Genomic DNA, 14895 nt, shown 5'->3' with positions numbered 1-14895 from the left:
TTAATAAGAACTCCATGACAGTTTTACACAATAGCAGGTATTATTTATTGTATCAGAAGCAAACTGAGGGTACAGTTGTAATGTATTTAAAAACACAAAGTTAAAAACTTGGCATTATACTAAATGTCCTTTGACCAGTAGCTGGCCACTGGGAGTGCCTCTGGTGTGCTGTAACAAGGTCCTCCATTGTGCATGTGGCAGGGCTCAAACTGCATTGTAATAGGTGGTCTGTGGTTTGCTCTTCTCCACACTCGCATGTCAGAAACTCCACTTTGTGGCCCCATTTGTTAAGGTTGGCTCTGCATTTCGTGGTGTCTGTTCAGCACCTTCCAAGTCACCCAGTCTGTGTACCCAGAGGGGAGTCTCTCATTCAGTATCAGCCATGGCTTGAGGTTCCGTGTTTTAGCCTGCCACTTTTGGACTTTCCCTTGCTGAGGTATTCCTACGAGTATCTCTGTAGGTCTTAGAAAACTATTTCATTATTTAAGGCATTGACGTGCTGGCTGATATCCAAACAAGGGATGGGCCAGAGATGTCTCTGCCTTGGTCCTTTCATTATTGGCTGCTACTTCCCGGCAGATGTCAGGTGGTGCAATACCAGCTAAACAGTATAATTTCTCCAGTGGTGTGGGGCATAGACATCCTGTGCGGTATGTCTCATTAAGAGCCATGTCCACTGTTTTAACGTGGTGAGATGTGTTCCACACATGCGTATTCAGCAGCAGAGTAGCTAAGCATAAGGGCAGATGTCTTCACTGTATCTGGTTGTGATCCCCAGGTTGTGCCAGTCAGCTTTCGTATGATATTGTTTCTAGCACCCACTTTTTGCTTGATATTCAAGCAGTGCTTCTTACAAGTCAGAGCACAGTCTGGGTTAACTCCCAAGTATTTCAGTGTGCTGCAATGCTCCAGTGAGATTCTCAGTGGTATTTCTCAGGTAAATCTATTATTAAGTGGAGCATTTCTCCTTTAAATCTAATTAAAAGAAATAGATCTGGAGTAAGAAGGATTCAGGAAGTCTTTCTTATGTGTGTGTCACTGTATACCATTGTTTCCAAGTTCTTGTTTGCAAAGTTGAGCTGTTCTCTCTCCCATTTGTGGAAAAGGTCATCTGGATTCATAATCAGATGATTCAGTACCTACGTCTGATTGCCACAACAATTTAGCGTAAAAGTTCCTTCATTTTCCTCTCTTTCCAGGCATCATGACGTGTTTTAACACATCCAGACTATTTGTTGAAGTATGTTGCAATCCCAGCGCAGCAGTGCTAGTGAGTGAGAGAGGCTAAGTATATTAGAATTTAGATAAAAGCACACAGTGCTGGTTTGGAAGTCCTTAATGCCACTTGAGTGAATGATTGCAATTTACAAGAAAATCAGGACCAATATTTTCAACATAAAGAAAACAATCTCATCCATGCATGCTGGCATGTAGGTTGAATAAATAGATTATGTTTGGTGATCTTGTGGTAACTTTTCATCTGGAAGAGCTTCTACCAAATACTCTGCTCTGAAGAAATAAGAGAATGCAGGCATAACTCAGTCAACAGAGTCTGTAATACAGAAGCTGCTTTTTATAAAGTCTTTAAAAATGTCCTCCCAGCTACATTCTTTATTTTTTGTTCTCTGTCCATCTGGAAGTTTTTAGTAGCTTTTTATTGGGAGGATGGTGAAGGAGGGCTGGAGAAGCAGACTTTTAGTTTCAGGTTGCAGCAGTATCTGCAGCAGAAAATCCAACAAAAGCTTGATCTGTGGAGTAATAGGACCATGCTTTAACTCATCCTACTATAGCTGTGTGTGCCTGCTTATAACAGGCACACACAGCAGCTGTCTCCAGAATCCCCTACAGAACATGTCGATTGCCACAACAGACTGAAAAGGGGGAAAGCTGATAGGCCTGGCTCACCAGCTACTTCCATCAAATCAAAAAAGCACAGTTCTGTATGTTTGGCCTCCAAAAGGGAAATTGTAAAAAGTGGTGGCTAATGAAAGAAAAAAAATCATGTTTTTTAAAAAAAGCTTTCAAGCGGTTCAGAACATGGCACAAAGACAGCCAGTTATGGCCCAGGGAAACTGTGAAGGGGGCTGCAGGGAAACACAGTGTATCAAAAGGTCAGGACTTAGCTCTGTGAGATTCAGACAAGGTTTGAAAATATACTGATATGATGGGTCCTTGATTTAATCACACTGACCCATGGATAAGTTGACCCAAGTTTTTTTAGTTGATTTGGTAACTAAACTTTTTAGACTTATGCATAAGTATAGTAGAGTACCTGTCTAATAGATTATGAGGTGTTTTATTTCTCTACTGCATATAATAAATCTATTTTTGTTTTAAACTGGTCTCTAGCTCTCTGTCTAGCCTGAATTTGAGTTAGGCCATGGATACCAAAACTTTAGAACGCACACAACACAGCCACAATCCACACATTAAACATTAAACACAAAGAGATACTTTAAATGTATGAGAGCTGTTCATTAAAGTGTGTTAATTTTTTTAAAAAATCTGAAAGTGCACCAAGAGAGAAATTATACCAGATTCTCCTCAAGATGAACAGTCTCGTTTGTTTCCCCAATTTTCATCATCCAAAATAAGATGTCTGTTTACACTTGTGTTCTAATAAAAATTGACTGTTCAAGCACTAATGAAGTTAAACCCCATTGTTTGCACCATACCATCCAACTGATAGTTCTGTTTTGTCCTGATTAATTCTGTTTTGTCCCTCTTTTCAGCAGCTTTTAAAAAGTCTCAGTTTCTCACTCTTCCCCCCACTTTCCCTTTTTGTTCTTAGTTTACTGGAGTTGCTGCAGACTGAGTTCAAAGTGTCAAAGTAATTTGCACTCAGTTCACTGATGAAGGAGAGAAGAGAGGGAGAGTGTATGGTATTGTGCTCTTCCCATTAAGCTCAAGCAAAAGCAAACTGCTGCAACATTTTTAAGCTTTTGTGTTCTTTTTCATCTATAGGTTTTTCTATCTTGATCACACTTTGACTTTGCTTGGGGATATGTCTCCCAGTTTTCATCTGTAAAATGTTGGAGGGTAAACCTACAGGGTTACTGTGGACAAGTTGCACACTTTGTGCCTCAGAAAACCTGGGATAGGTTGCCTTAGGGCACATGTGTCAAACTCAAGGCCCATGGTCCAAATCTCATCTTCCATGTCATTTTATGTGGCTCTCCAAATTCTGGACTACAACTGAGTTTTTGGGCTATATGGCCATGTTCCAGATGCATTCTATCCTGAAGTTTCACCCACATCTATGGCAGGCATCCTCAGATATGGTGAGGTCTGTCGGAAACTGGGCAAGTAGGGTTTGTATATCTGTGGAATGCCCAGGGTGGGAGAAAGAACTCTTTCTTCACAGAAGAAAACCCCAGAGATCTGAAAAAGATGATCAACAGATCTTGATGCATTCTTTATTTACTTGTTCAGTTTTATTTTTGGTCAGTACCTGACTTAGCTAATGGAAAAAACCCCTTCTGTAATGAGATCTAAAGATCTAGATAATTGTATATTACATAATCAATTCACAGATTACTGATTTCTTTCAGTCATGTTATTGGTACTATTTTACCTCCAGCCAGTGATTTCCGCCACACCTCTTTTGGAAATTATTTTTATTTTCTCTTCTTTAGACAAACAAATCTAGGAATTGCATGCAGATGCTTTACTTCATATGGAAAAAAATCCCAAACAAAACTAAAATCTAAAGTAGGTAATACTTTTCCTAGAATCAACTAAAACTCCCATAGTAGTAACATTTGGATAAATACATATTTTCATATTAATACTAATTTTATTCTCTTGCCACAATAGGAAAGGATGATTTGGAAAACAATTGAAAGTTAGGTTTAAAACATATTTAACTTTAAAAGGCAACAGCCCAGGAGGAGATATTTATTAAAAGTCACATCATCACAAATTTAAATTATGACTTCAATTTGTAAAACTATTTCTCTCTGATGGATTTTGTTGCTTGTCAGTCAGTTTCACTTAAGTAGATTTTTGAAAAGAAATGCCTCAATTACTGAGATTCAATGTTGATGTTCAGTAGCAGTATCCAAAAATATCTATCATATGAGCTAAGTACAAAGTTCAACTCTTGCCTCAACCATAAACTTTCATACTCATCATCATCAGCCTGGGGTGGATCTCCTTTACAGACCTTGGTTTGCCTTGAATCCAGAAGTAGCTCCAATCTCTTCTTCCAAGTTGGATAATTAGACCCATTTTCAGCGAGTTTTGGAAGGTTCAGGAAGAACTCTTGTCTCCTTTCCAATAGGGATGCGCCATTATACAATTGGTTGAAATCTGGCTTTTGTTATGTGTGAATCTGCCTCTACAAACCATTTGTTTGTTAAACAACCATAAAATCTCAAAAGAAAGATATTCCACCTAAACATTAGGAAAAGCTTCCTAAAGGTAAGAGTTGCTTGGCAGAGTAATATGTTGCTTTCTGAGTACAGTGAAGTTCCCTTCTTTACTGATTTTTAAACAGAGGCTGGATATTCATCTGCCAGGTGTTCTTTAATTGGGCTGGATGGCCTTTATGGTCTCTTCAAGCTGTCCAACTTTGTGGTTCTGTGATTCATAACCACAATATGAAAACATGGTCCATTGTTGGTTTACGTACACAGTCTGGTTTAAACATGGCTTTCTTGACTTCTGATCCTACAATCATGGCTTGTTCCTGACTAGTTTCTCAAGTGTTCATCCTAAAATAATAACTGACAAAAGGGATGGCATCAGAAATGGAGAAGACAGTCCATGGTTTGTTTGGTCTCCTACCTATGTTTAATAAAAACCATGGTTTATTATAATGTGTAAATGTAGATCATATTTTGATTCTGGAGGTAATACTACCCGACCTTACAGGGTTTTTTATAAGGATTTATGATATACAAGAATTGCACTGAGAGTTGAAAATGGTTGGTCAGAACTACCGTGTTTCCCCGAAAATCAAACAGTGTCTTATATTAATTTTTGCTCCCAAAGATGCGCTAAGTCTTATTTTCAGGGGGATGTCTTATTTTTCCATGAAGAAGAATCCACATTTATTGTTGAACCAAGAAATGAACATTTATTATATACTGTACAGTAATTGTCATCACAAACCAGCATAACCAGACAAACTGTGAATCCTATCAAGAATTTATTGTTACTACCATTATTTCCATGTACAACACTCTATGGTACGTACATTTACCAATCCTGCATATTCTGGTGTTCTGTATGGCGGGCATGCTTCCAAACAAAAACTTTCCTAGGTCTTATTTTCGGGGGAGGCCTTATATTTAGCAATTCAGCAAAACCTCTACCACGTCTTATTTTCAGGGGATGTCTTGTTTTCGGGGAAACAAGGTAACAAGGTCATGTTGTTGCTGTTCAAAAGATTTGAGGAGCTCTGCATATCACAGCCCACTTAATAGAAGGAAAGAGGAGGGGCCTTATTCTAGTACCCAGCTTGTACTGTTTCAGAAGCCACTTTAACACTGTGATTAGTTCTGTCTAGGCCATAAGTTTGGTCTTAGGAAAAAAAAGAACCCCTTCAGGTAAATAAGTATTAGGTAGCCAGGTGGCTGACTGGTTTTTCTCCTCTAACTTTCAGGTGCCAGTCAGTCTCTCCACCACCTCTTCTGTACCAGCCAAGAAGCTCAGCATCATATCCCCTGAGTGACAGTGAGGACTCTTGTCGCTCTGGCAGTTTTACGAAAGTATCCAATTCCAGGCCCCTCCTCAAGGACCAGACGACCTGGGGAGTTACCTTGAGAAGCACTTCTACGTCCCCCTCAGACATCGAATCTCCAAGTCACCTTCTCAAAGCTGTCAGCATTGGCTGTTTGGATAAAAGGCTCTCCCTTTTCCAAACCGAAGACCAAAAGGAAGTGGCCAAGGAGGCTCAAGATGGCGAAGTAGTTGGCGGCCGCCAGCTGACCCGGAGCACTCTCTCCTTGGGGACTGCAGCGAGCCTGCGGACCCTCTCCCTCAGCAGGGTCAGCGTCCACTCCCAAGCACTCGATATCAGGCAGAAGATATCAGAATGGGAATGCCGCAAGGAGCCTTCGCCTAGAATGAGTGTATGCTTGGACAAGAGAGATGCTGGGGACAGGTCAGGCAGTGAAGGCTGCCCTAGCATGTTGCCTTCTCCCTGCAGTGAGAAAACCTTTGAATACAAAGGGTTCCAGAGGATGAGCAGGACATTTTCTGAATGCTCCTATCCAGAAACTGAGGAGGAGGAATTTCTGGACAGAGATTCCTGCCACAGGTTTGAAAAGAGGCCGAGCAGGAGCGAGTCTTCCAATACGTTCCTCAAGGGGAATGCCAGGAAAGAGAGCTCTGCCGTGTTGAACAGAATACAGAAAATTGAACAGGCATTAAAAAAACAGCCTGGAAGGGGTCTCCCTCAATTGCCCAGTAGTTGCTATAGTGTTGACAGAGGAAGGAAAAAGTCTGTGACTTTGGGTGCTGCAGATTGCATAAGTGAGAATGTAACTGATAGTAAAGCAGGGAGTGTTGTTGCTTGTGAGAGTAATCCAGAGACGCCCACTGAGACTGAGAAAACTAGCAAAACACTACAAGTTGGACCTAAGCTGCTTCCTGAGAGCCTGGCAAATACAGCAGTAAACCCTGTGCCCAAGCCCAAGCGCACCTTTGAGTATGAAGCTGACAAGAATCACAAAAATAAACCAAGCAACGGCCTACCTCCTTCACCTCTGGCTGCTGTCCCTCCGCCTCTTCCCTCGACTCCTGCACCTCCTGTCACCCGCAGGCAGAAGAAAGAGTCACGCTTTCACAGAAAATCCCAAAATAGGTAAAGATGGAATCTTAAATATTGTGGGTTTGGTTCTGTATAACAAAGAGACTTTTCCATTTAAGGCAATATACCCGAGATAAGAATGAAAGTCAGCTTCCTTAGTCCACATATTTTCTACTTCGGAATCAAGGCCTCATGTCCTGCTAATCAGGATCTGACATATGTAGGTTGCTGCTAAATTAGACTGTAGGCTGTATTCTGGAGAAATTGAAAGTTTTTACTACTTTTCTGTTGTAATTACTGAGGTGATATTGTACAAAGTGTTGGGCTGCTTTTAATATTTGTCATGGTTGTTCCTATGTAAGGCCCACTTACCTACTGCTTGGCATTTGCTGAATCCCAAGCCAAAATTATCTCTTGCTCTTCCTGCTGAAATGTTTGCGCTGCTGTATTGAATCATTATACTTAATTAAAGCTCTAATTTAAAGGAGAGGCCATTTAGGTGTTGTTGAACTGCAGCTCCCACCTTTCCTATGCTGCATGCCCTTTGGTCAGTGATATTGAAAGGTGTTCAGACATATTTTTTATCAATAATAATAATAAAACTTTATTTATATCCTGCCACCATCTTCCAGAGGGACTCGGGGTGGCTTACAGAACACTCAGAGTGTGACATACAAAATACAACAAGTGCAAAACAAAACTTAGACAATAAACAGTCAAACACAACATCACAAATTCACAGTACCCCCGGCAAAAAAATAAATAAAATACAGCAATTGCTGTAGGTAAAATAGCAGTAATCAAGATATGCTGATGGACATAGCTCATATGTCTTTTCATGAACTGAAGGCTTGCAAATCTTCTTTCATATATGTCTATGGGCTGAATGCACTCCATATTATAAATGGCTCTAACAACAAATTCTGCAGTAAGGTAACCAAAATTCTGTAATCGGTAAAAACTACAGTGTAAAAACTACCCAATAGTGCACATGTTAGATTATTTGCATAATTTCTTGATTATTTATATACTTGTTACATTTATAAGAACCCTAACATGCAAAATTCAGCTTACGCTTATAGTCTTAGTGATGAAGGGATTCAAAACACATTGCATGTGACATTTTTCTGGAAATAAAGTGTGGCTACAACATCACTGGTTAACAGGAGCAAATAACCCTTGGTATGATGTAGCAAATGGGCTTTTCTGACAGCTGATGAACCAATTCCAAGCTCAGTCACCTGCTGAGAATTAAATCTGGGAGGATCTACATGAGCACAAGTCATACATACATAGTTTGCTTGCCATTTTGGAAGTAAATCTTTTCCCACAGGATCTGAGGTGGGCAATATGAAAATATATCAGGCCAGTCTGGCAAGCTGGAATTGTGTTGTGTGATAAGGAAATGAGTTGGGTAGTCTAAACCTGTCCCAACAACAAATCGGAAGTGGAATTTTTCAGTGTTGACTTCGTTTACTTTCTCTTGGCAATTACTCTTGTGTAGCTTCAAGATGGTACAGTGCTTTCCCTGTAGACATTATTTTCCAATTACATTGCTTTTGGGAAGAACATGAAAATATATGTTTTCTTTCTGAACCTTTATATCTGTTTTGATACTAATGTATTACTGTCAGACTGGCTGTTTCGTTTGTCTTTTAGTGAGTTTGTTCCTTAGTTTGTGTTTATGATACTTGGTTAGTGCCCCTTTTTAGTGGAAAGGAGAAATGAAAATGTACCAAATAGGAAATAAAATAATTTTAACCGTTACTGATGTGACCAGTGGGGAATGTGTATATGCAGTTCTACTATTCTCTGCTTTTAAAGGGTCAACTGAAAGTGTGCTTAACTTTCCAGATTCTGGTATGGAACTAAAATTGTTGTGTGAGAGGAAGACATTTTAACACTCCTCTTCTTTTTTCTTAACACCACACAACCCTAAAAAAAACCCCTCCTAACATTTGCGGAAAGAAGATGCTGCTAGTATGCCCTTCGTAATTTGGGGCTGGTTTGGGACCATGAGCTATTTTTTAAGGAAAGAAAATCTCCACATAGAACAGCATGCTATGTATTCAACATAAGCCTTTGGAGCCTCAGGGATGGTTTTTGGGTTGTGCACAAAAGGTTGTGTATACAACAATTAGAGCCTTATTGTGCAAGTGGAACTCTGTCTGCAGGTCTTTGACTTTCGGCCATTGAATCTACAATGTGTTCTGATGTACAGATGCTTGTCAGTTGGTTTAAAGCCTGGTGATTGCTAAGAGATATTTTGAATACACCCCAGAGTGCTGTCTTGTTTTTATATCTGTTATAATGCCAGAACAGTTTGGTTGGATAAAATATTCTGGTGGGTGGTGACATTTCAGAGAACCACTGGTATTTAGTGTTGTTGGTAATAAAGTGTTGTACTTTTTAAACAGGAAAATAATAGCTGGGTAGCTTAGATGTACCTAAGTGTTTATATCCTTGAACCTTAGACATATTCCCATCAAGGGAAGACATTTTGAACTGCATTTTGATAGTGTAATAATCATATAATTTGGTAAAGATATTTTATTTAAAAATTACTTGTTGACCATAGAATGCAGTGCATATAAGTTTTGGAAGTTGTTCAGTTAAGCAGTGACTATCTTGTAGCATTCATTGTTTGTCCATTTGAATAAAACAGCTTCAGTCTGTTTCATATAGACTGGGAGTAGACGTTATGATACTTGCATCACTGACACTCAGTGTTGTTGAAGCAACAATATGGCTTTCAGATAACATTACTTCTTGTGCTTCTGAGGCCTGTAGATGTGTCGAGTGAGGCTTGGGGCAGTAAGCTGGATGCAGGAACTATATAACAAGCAGCTGTACGTGAGTAGCATCTAACAAGGCAACATTACAATCAGGACCTGGGAGAGCTCCTAGAGAGCTGTTCTGACAAAAACCAGATGTACCTTATCCTGTGGTGCTTTGGTAGTCTGGAGACATCCAGCGGGCACTTGGGTATCTGCTAAGGTTTGGTTCCCTGAATGCCCACATCTGTGGATCTCCAGTAGAATGGTATCCCTTATAGAAAATGGCAAAATCACAGTCTCTTTTTTGGATTAAAAAATTCAAATGGTGGATGATTGATGCAGAATCCATGAATATGAAGGGCCGACTGTGTGAACCCTTTGAGGCAGACTCCTCAGCTCAAACTGTCTGAGCTGTATATGGAGCACTTGAGGTATGGGCTGTGCGGAGTAAGCATGTTGATCACCTACAGAAGTGACTACTCATATTTCAGATGCTATTGGACCTCAACCTCAAGCAATCCCTGTCAGCATAAGCAGTGGTTAGGACTTTTTGGGTTGAAGTCTGACTAAATCTGGCAACCTCTGGCTTACATATACCGTATATTCCAACACAACATTCCTGCATTGTCACAAGAAGGAAGAGCAGAATGGAGTTCTCTTGTCCTGTTTGTTCAGCAAGCATCCCAACATCCTAAAGATGTTCATGTAATCAGTGCTTTTCTCTCAGTCATACATTGTTTTGTGCAGTCTCCTTTTGAAGTAAATTACATGGTGGTATAAATGACTCATCCACACTTACTTTATGGCTCAAGACAAATTCTTCAAAACTGAACTGCAAAAGAGAAATGGGATGTTATTATATTTGCATTACATATTAAAAGTAATGTGCCCAACTAACCAGAAAATTATTCTGACCCTTTTCCTCAACTCTAGAAAATCCTTTGAGTTTGAAGACGCTTCAAGTCTCCAGTCCTTGTATCCTCCCTCCCCGAGTGAGAATGGTACTGAGAACCAGCACAAGTTTGGATCTAAAAGCACTTTAGAAGAGAACGCTTATGAAGACATTGTTGGTAAGAAGCTGTTGCGACATACTGAATAGCCTCATCTGAATGGAGTAATTTTGTTGAGGCAACAGCTCTGAGTAGGTTTCTCTGCTATAAGAGAACTTTGGGGTTTGCCAGAGGAAACAGTTAAGTGAAAGGTCAATGTATTGATACATCAGAGCAAACACACCATTCACAGACTGCAAACAGGAGGTCTTGATTCCTTTCAAACTTCATTGAGTAGCCTTACTGGAAACAGATTATTTGAACAACCATCACCAACACTATTCACACACTAAATCTATATTTTTGAAGGCTTTGGCTGGGAAGCCACATTGAAGTTAAGAATAAAATAGATGCATAGTTTGTAGACCTATCAAACAGCACAATTCTTGTAGGAATTGTGTTGTTGGCTTGTGCTTAGGAAATGTCTGTGTAAACTGTGCCACAACAACTGACTTTATCTTTTCTCTGCCAGTGATATTGTCTTTTGTTTAAGAACATTCGGACCTTCAATTACAATATTTTTAGACAAAAGAAAAAGTTTGTTTCTGGTGCAGACATAATGAACACCAGCTGGGAATGAATTTCTTTTTAAAAGAAATATTAATGGAAAGTATTTAACTAGTGGTAGAATATTGATCCAAATGACATTGGCAATGACTACTTTCCTAATTTTCCACAACTTCCATCTCTCTTTTCATCCTTTTTCTGAAGCAAACATTTTCAGACATAGATTGTTGCTCTGTGTCATTCAAGTCATTTCTGATTTATAGTGATACTAAGGTGGCTCTATTACAAGGTTTTCTTATGAAACTTTGTTTATAGAAGGTTTGCACTTGCTTTCCATTGAGTCAGAGAGTGTAACTTGCATTAGGTTATCCAGTGGTTTTCCATGACCAAGCAGGGATTAGAACCCTGGTTTCCCAGTGTCCTAGTCTGACACTCAAATCACTACACCATGCTGACTCTTGATTCAAACATAGGACATAACACCAAAAACATTTAACTAAGCAAATGAATCACCTACTAGGCAGGTTGCCTAACTAATCATTATTTATAAGTAATGCATAATTTTCAGCTTTGGCTCCAAGCAAACTGAAAGTAATGTTTGTGTGTGATCTGATAATCATATTGCTTTGAGTCCAGAGGACAATTTGAACTGGCAAGGCACCAGCTTAGCTTCACACTAGGCCAGCTGGAACTGCATTGAATTTAAACCACTCCCAAGCTAGGGGAGTCTGGACCATGCTGACACTGGCCCAAAATTGTGGCTTTGTGCCTGGGCTGAATAAGATTTGCATCTGGTGTCATGTAGCTCTTCCCTTGTCCCATGCTTGCTCTTTATGGTATTTTTGCTGGCAGATTTTACCAGCAGAATAGTACGTTCACAGACTGTTCTCTAAGATCGCCAGCAGAAGAAGGTTCTATCCATGAAGTAGCTTTGTGCCTATTGTTAAGGCTAACAATTGGTGCATCTTTAAATTAAGTGAAATCAATGGGAAAAGTAGTCATGAATAAATTAAATCCCATTGAAACACGAAGTCTGATTAACTAAGGCTGCAATACTGGTATCTGTTTGCCTTGGGAAAGAATTTGGAATGTTATATTGAAAATAGAAATTAAAAATAGTCCCAGAGCACCACCTTACCACTGAAATAATGTATTTCTTAATCATATCATTACATTCATTCTTTTAAAAGTAACTTTAAAGTTCTGTCTGGGAAGACAGCCTAGGCATCTTTAGGACTATGTTGTCTGGATCCAAAACATTTAAACTAGACTATTATAAGATGCAATGTTTATAGTGTATGTGACTAAAATAATGATGGTAGCAATATGTGTAAACTTTTCCACCCGCCTGCAACTTGTTAAATCAGAATATCACTCGATAGCAAGTTTTTATATCCTTCTTCCTGCCTGGAAGAAGCCAGTGATCATCTTGTGTGGGTGAGTAAGTAAGTCCCGATGTTGGAAGGATCTTTATAGAGTGGCTTACCTGTTATGCCAGCAGTTTCTGACACTGACATGTGTGTAGGCCAGGGAATATGTGGCAGTGAACCAACCACGAGTGGAACTGTACCCATGAGCCTTGGGTTTTTATATTATTTCCCCCATACACCCCCCCCCCCCGACATATTTCTACAAAGAACTGTATATTGCCAGATTATGTTTTGCTGTGGTCTGGCACGAGGCAGAGCGTGGTCTACAGAGCATGCTATAAAGCTTTGCACTGTGCTGCAATTTTCAGTGCCAGCTGGTTGTAGTTAAATCAAGTTTCCTGCATATGTGTATTTACATTACTACAGTATTTGCTGGCATCTGTGCAGCCTCTATTATTCTACAATAGCTGGTATGTCATGTCAGCCTGTCTGCAAATCTTCTGCAAGCTTCTGCACATGAAGCCAAGAACTTCTCTTAATGGTTTTTATCTGTCCCTTTACACAATGGCGGAGTTGTTTGTGACAAGCACAGAATCAAGGCAAAATCAGTTCCAGCATATGCTACCATCCACCCAGTGGAATAAGTGTCATTGCTTTTCTTTAGGAAATGAATTTGCCTAGCTCATAATGTGTGACTGTGGTCTGAATCAAGTATGAAGTTCTTGAGCCGAAAATTAGTATTCCAACCCCCCCCCCCCCCAAAGGGTTCTGTTTAGAAGTGGGTATAAAACTACACTATGTAACAACATTTGAAAAATTTGCTGTTTCTGGTTTGAAAGTGTTATTTCTTGTTTAATTGTGCGGTACTTACTTTGAAAGTAGTTTTTATACTCCAGAAACTCCATTTTTGTGGCTATATTTATTTCGTGTCAAAAGCATTGCATAATAAATAAGTTTAAAAGCGATAAAATAAAGGAATCACAAACAGCTAAATAGTTTTAGACCAAAAGTGGGCAACAGCAATTGCATTGTCCGTAGCTTTACACAACTCCTCCTCCGTGCATGAGGCAGGGCATTGTGGGTAAGGAGTTACAAGTTGGGTCGATACAGGGAACGCCGTGTGTAGCGTACCTGGATTTCAGTAAGGCCTTCGACAAAGTCCCTCATGACCTTCTGGCAAACAAACTAGTAAAATGTCGACTAGACAAAACTACGGTTAGGTGGATCTGTAATTGGCTAGCTAGGCGAACGAACCCAAAGGGTGCTCACCAATGCGTTGTCTTCATCTTGGAAAGAAGTCACAAGTGAAATGCTGCAGGGCTCCGTCCTGGGCCCGGTTCTGTTTAACATCTTTATTCACGACATAGATGAAGGGTTAGAAGGCACGATAATCAAGTTTGCAGATGACACCAAACAGGGAGGGATAGCTAACACTCCAGAAGACAGGAGCAGAATTCAAAATGCTCTTAACAGACTAGAGAGATGAGCTGAAACTAACAAAATGAAGTTCAACAGGGACAAATGCAAGATACTTCACTTTGGCAGAAAAAATGGAATGCAAAGATAAGAATGGGGGACACCTGGTTCGATAGCAGTATGTGTGAAAAAGATCTTGTAGTCCTCATGGACAACAAGTTAAACATAAGCCAAAATGTGATGTGGCTGCTAAAAAAGCCAATGGGATTTTTGCCTGCATCAATAGGGGTATAGTGTCTAGATCCAGGGAAGTCATGCTACCCCTCTATTCTGCCTTGGTCAGACCACACCTGGAATACTGTGTCCAATTCTGGGCACCGCAGTTGAAGGGAGATGTTGACTAGCTGGAATGTGTCCAGAGGAGGGCAACTGAAATGATCAAGGGTCTGGAGAACAAGCCTTATGAGGAGCGGCTTAAAGAACTGGGCATGTTTAGCCTGCAGAAGAGAAGGCTGAGAGGAGACAGGATAGCCATGTATAAATATGTGAGAGGAAGTCATAGGGAGGAGGGAACAAGCTTGTTTTCTGCTGCCCTGGAGACTAGGACGCGGAACAACGGTTTCAAACTACAGGAAAGGAGATTCCACCTGAACATTAGGAAGAACTTCTTCACTGTGAGGGCTGTTCGGCAGTGGAACTCTCTCCCCCGGACTGTGGTGGAGGCTCCTTCCTTGGAGGCTTTTAAGCAGAGCCTGGATGGCCATCTGTCAGGGGTGCTTTGAATGCGATTTCCTGCTTCTTAGCGGGGGGTTGGACTGGATGGCCCATGAGGTCTCTTCCAACTCTACTATTCTATGATTCTATGATTCTATGAGTTGTTTGTTCTGCTCCACAGTCACACAAGGTGGAGGATTCCTCCAGGTAGTGCCATCTTGCCAGGTTGTCTTTTGATCTGCCCACTCCGCTTCTCAGTCTATTTAGGAACTTCCAAGTTGCCCATTCTTGGTTTGCCCCTGGAG

The 14895-nt window shown here is 40.3% G+C and overlaps 1 protein-coding gene across 5 annotated transcripts in view; it reads left to right on the top strand.

Annotated features, from left to right (window-relative positions):
- Positions 1-14895, top strand: part of dennd2b (DENN domain containing 2B) — a 178760-nt gene that overhangs the window by 93694 nt on the left and 70171 nt on the right. For 2 of the 5 annotated variants that reach the window (XM_008107133.3, XM_008107127.3), the window contains 2 exons: positions 5609-6811; positions 10468-10604. The exons of 1 other annotated variant lie outside the window; for it this stretch is intronic. In XM_008107133.3, the coding sequence (XP_008105340.1) occupies positions 5609-6811; positions 10468-10604 (1340 nt within the window). The remainder of the gene's footprint in view (positions 1-5608; positions 6812-10467; positions 10605-14895) is intronic. 2 more of the 5 variants (XM_062967694.1, XM_008107146.3) reach the window with 1 other exon arrangement.

The sequence above is a fragment of the Anolis carolinensis genome, chromosome 1, assembly GCF_035594765.1.
Source record: "Anolis carolinensis isolate JA03-04 chromosome 1, rAnoCar3.1.pri, whole genome shotgun sequence".
NCBI lineage: Eukaryota > Metazoa > Chordata > Lepidosauria > Squamata > Dactyloidae > Anolis > Anolis carolinensis.
Note: the sequence above shows the minus strand (reverse complement) of the source record. Positions and strands in the feature narration are given on the sequence as shown.